The sequence below is a fragment of the Arachis duranensis genome, chromosome 5 (genome assembly GCF_000817695.3).
Source record: "Arachis duranensis cultivar V14167 chromosome 5, aradu.V14167.gnm2.J7QH, whole genome shotgun sequence".
NCBI classification, from domain to species: domain Eukaryota; kingdom Viridiplantae; phylum Streptophyta; class Magnoliopsida; order Fabales; family Fabaceae; genus Arachis; species Arachis duranensis.
In genome coordinates, this window is record NC_029776.3 from 17673998 (window position 1) to 17678719 (window position 4722).

Genomic DNA, 4722 nt, shown 5'->3' on the forward strand with positions numbered 1-4722 from the left:
CCACACACTGGCAGGAGGTTGCCGACGCCGTCGCACAGAGATGTCCCAACGCCTCTCCGGCCAAGACCCCCGTCCAGTGCCGCCACAAGATGGAGAAGCTCCGGAAGCGATACCGAACCGAGATCCAGCGTGCAAGGTCCCTTCCTGTGGCGCGATTCAACTCTTCCTGGGTCCACTTCAAGCTCATGGACTCCATGGAGAAAGGTCCCTCACCTGTCAAGCCAGAGAACGACTCTGACAGCCACGACGGCGATGGAGTTGGCGTTGACCGTGACGAAGACGACGACGATCAGGATCTATACGAGGAGATCAAGAACGGAGGACACGGATCTAACACACGGAGCCTCAACAAGTTGTATCGCAACGGTTTTGGCGGTCCTCCCGGCGGTGGAAACGGCAGCGGCGGGTTTAGGATTAGGATTCCTACCGGATTAAGCGTGGCGCAACCTGGATCGAAGTTTTACGGGAAATCTGGTGGAAATCAGAAATTCAATAACCCTAATTTGAATCAGAACGCTGGATCTAACTTCGGGACGAGGGTTTTGGGGAAGAGGGAGAGAGAGAGGGAGAGGGATCCGGTTGGAGAGGTTGTGTCGGCGATCAAGCTGCTTGGAGATGGGTTCGTGAGGATGGAGCAGATGAAGATGGAGATGGCGAGGGAGATCGAAGCCATGCGTATGGAAATGGAGATGAAGCGCACTGAGATGATTCTGGAATCTCAACAGAGGATCGTGGAGGCTTTCGCCAAAGCAGTTTCTGACAAGAAGAAGAAGCCAAAGAAGACTCCATCCCCACAACAATCTTAGTTTCGGGTTTCTGAGTTTGATCTCTCTCTCTCTCTCTCTCTCTCTCTCTCTTAAGTAACACAAATGTCAGTTCAGTTCTGCTTTTTCTGGTTTAGATTTTTTTTCCTTTTTTATTTTGGGGTTACTTTTCTTCTCTTTTGTTCTGCCTCTTTTTGTAATTTAAGATGAGACACCCGCCATGTGGAACTTGATCAGTTTTAGGTTGTTTATTATGGAGTGTATTGATGGATGAATTATGAATGTAGCTTTAGATATTCATTCGTTTTCCACTCTTGAATTTGCTTCTGCTGATGCCGCTGCTACCACTTGATTCTCGTTTGCCTTAAAACTAAAATCAACCAAGCTGAATCTCATGTTTTAAGATAGTACTTGCTTTTTATGGTTTGAATTCATTACAAAGTACAAAATTTAAGTAAGCTGGCAATACTTTATGCAGAGTTTTAATGGCTAATATATGCTTTTATGATTTAAACATTCTAACTTTGAGTATCTCAGTTTAAAATAAGATTATCAGAATCGCAGGTGGTAAGACAGAGGAGGTGTGCATATTCTCTAGTTTTCTGGATTTCCCATGTTTATTACCCCGTTTGTTCTTTGCTTGGGATGGTTGTGTTTTCTAAGGTGAATGAATCACAAGGTGTTCATTCTGATTTAGATCTCATCTTGGTAGCTGGAACTCTGGAGAATCTGCCGAATGCTTTACACGTTGGGCAATAATTTCGAAGCCATAGCGTATGGTATTAGTCTATTGATTTTGACCCAGTAGAGTAGAGAAGACAAAAAAACCGATCAGAAAAATAATAATGGTAAAGCGTATATAAAAAAATTAACTACCAATTAGTCATAACGTATAAAATACATATTCGACATCTCATAAGAAAAATATTATACTAATGTAAACAAATTTGATTATTTATATATTACAGATTTATTATTCTATTACAACAAATTTGATTATTCTGATAATTGATTTCTTGATGACTGATTTTTAATACGGGCCTGCTACACATACAAGTCTACAAGCATACAAGTTGGCCCAGCCTAAAGAGAATTCACGCGCATGAAGATAGATAACATGGCGCGTCAAAATCACGCGCTCAACACTCGAACGGTTACGTATGGCAGACTCTTCCACTTCTTCCACTTCTTCCATTTCTCAAGGCGCTTTGAAAACAAGGAAACCCTCCCATTTTCGAGCGAAAATCAAAGTTCAAAATATAGAAATCGTTGTTCGAAAACTCCATCAAAACACCATCAAACTCTCCGTGAAGAATCTGAAAAAAAACAAAGCAACAATACTCAACGTAAGTCCATTAAGATTCCTGTATATTTTACTTTTCTTCTACGTCATTCTTCTAGGGATTACTATTATTCTTGCTTCTTTGTTACACTGTTCTAAGTTCTACGTCGTTCTTCTAAGTTCTACGTCGTTCTACATTGTTGTTCTAAGTTCTCCTGCTATTTTTGTTGATTTTTGGGGTTTATTCCGTAGATTCGGGGGTGTAAACTGCTTAACCTTGTAATGTGGCTTGATATTGAAGCATGGTTGAGTGATATCTGACTGATATCTATATGGATGTATCTGAATAATATCTATGGGTGTATCTCACTGTAATCAATGGGTGTATCTTGTTGATATCTTTGGGTGTATCTGACTCATATATATGGGTGTATCTTACTGTTGTCAATGGGTGTATCTTATTGTTATTAATGGGTGTATCTGACTCATATATATGGGTGTATCTTACTGTTATCAATGGGTGTATCTTATTGTTATTAATGGGTGTATCTGAGTCATATATATATGGGTGTATATTACCGATATCTTTGGGTGTATTTTTAGTTTAAGAGAAAATGGCAGCAAGAAACCAAACAAAAGACCTTAAATATGCCACACATCTCCTGAATGATAAGTTCAGAAACATGACTGAGAAGAAGAAGGCGATTGTGAGGGATCTTGGATTCGGTGGGTTGATGCACATCCCACCACTAAGGGTGGATCACCAACTCTTAATCTTCCTTTTTGTAGGAGATCTATTTCCTGAGAAAGTTGAGTATAAGAAACTTTCTAATGATGACAAAATAATTTACAGAAGATTGCAGGGTAAGACCCTCAAAAGTCTTACCGATGAAATGATGGAAATCGGCGTTGGCAACGAAGAGGAACGCCTGATGTTCAAGAGGATATTCATCCTCTACATACAGATGGCGTTCCTTTTGCCAACGACGATAAACAAAATATCGCCCGTGCACCTGGCCCCAATTTTTAAGATGGACGGCATATCGGAGAGAAACTGGGGGGGCATGTTTTGACCTTTATGGTCAAGGGCATTACAGACTACAAGGAGAAGAAGAAGAAGGCAATTAATGGCTGCCTCTTCGCCCTGATGATAATCTACTTTCATCTTTCAAAAAACAAAGGCAAGAACAGGACTGAAAGACCACCAAAGCCCTGGATTGCCAACTGGACTAAGGAACAGTTGGTGGAAAGAATGACCGCAGAAAGAGAGGAAATTTTGGTAAGTAAACATAATAAGTTAGGTGTATTTTATTTACTCGAATGCTGCTAACTAAAATATCTCATGTTTCAGGGGATTGTGAAGATGGCAGAGACAAGAGAAAAAATGAAAAAACAAAAGAAAAAAAAGAAAAAAAACAAGAAATAAAAAAAACAAAAAAAGGAAGGCAAGCCCAACATCGTCTTCGCAGACAGAAACTACTGACAGTGACACTTCTACCTCTGAGTCTGAGGCTCAAGAAGACTCAGAGGATTCGGGAAGAAAACACCCCGGCAAAAAGGAGAAAAAGTAAGTACCATACTTGAGTGTAATTTCTTTTTCGGTTTGGGTGTATTTTGTTTGTCCACGTTGGGTGTATGTAGCTTATTAAGCAGGGTGTGTTTCGTTTGCTGCGTTGGGTGTATATTGTATATTTAGTTGGGTGTATCTCGTGAATTCATTTGGGTGTATTTTTAGTATGTTCTAAATGACAATTGTTTGCCTTCCAAAATGAACTCAAGAAAAAGAAAGCAAAGGCAAGAGGAGTCAGAATCTGATTCAGAATCTGAATCTGAACCAAGTGATGAGTAATGTCCTGAAATTAATACTCCTTTCTTTTGGCTTCATTATAAAGATTTCGTGTATTAACTGAAGTGTCTATTATTAACTTATAGGAGCGAAGAATCATCACCTGCGGAGAAGGAGAAGAAAAAGAAAAAAACAAAAACAACTCCAAAAAAGTAAGTAATTCTTTGGATAAAATTCTGTGATAAAATTAATTTTTTATTTCTGATTGGTACTGTTTTTTTTCCACCCAGAACACAACAAAAAAAGAAAAAAGTTGTTGTGGAGGATTCACCTCCTGAAGAAGATCAATACTTTGACGGGTACAGTACCTCGTAAGCTATACTACGGTCTATCATTGTAATTATTTTTGTTAACGTCTTATTTTATGAATGTAGTGAGAGATATGAAATATCAAGTGACGAACTCGATAAATGGCTAAGGGAAAACATTGATAAATCTGCTGTAGAGGGGTATGTCTTGCTGGGCTGTGTATTTGAGATTTTGGTGTCTTTTGTTTGCTAATAATTGTATCTTGTTTCGCAGGGAGAACCAAGCTGGCCTGCGATCGATAGAAGGTCGCTATGTGTCCTCTGAAACGTAAGAAGCTTTATTATTTAATAAAATCTTGTTATCATAATTTGGGTGTATTTTGTGGAACCATTTGGGTGTATTTTGTGAATCAAGTTGGGTGTATGTTGTTTACTAAGTTGGGATATTTCGTTTGTTTTGTTGGGTGTATATTGTCCATTCGGTTGGTTGTATCTTGTGCATTCATTTGGGTGTATTTTATACCTGTATCTTATTTTGTCTGAATAACATAAAATCTGTTTAGACTACCGGCTGTGAACTTG

General features: G+C 39.1%; 1 protein-coding gene across 1 annotated transcript in view; it reads left to right on the forward strand.

Annotated features, from left to right (window-relative positions):
* Positions 1–1075, forward strand: part of LOC107488474 (trihelix transcription factor ASIL2) — a gene marked incomplete in the record, with an annotated part of 1948 nt that extends 873 nt beyond the window's left edge. Inside the window, 1 exon segment of the mRNA XM_016109225.3 lies at positions 1–1075. Within this exon segment, the coding sequence (XP_015964711.1) occupies positions 1–806 (806 nt within the window).
* Positions 1076–4722: the final 3647 nt, after the last annotated feature.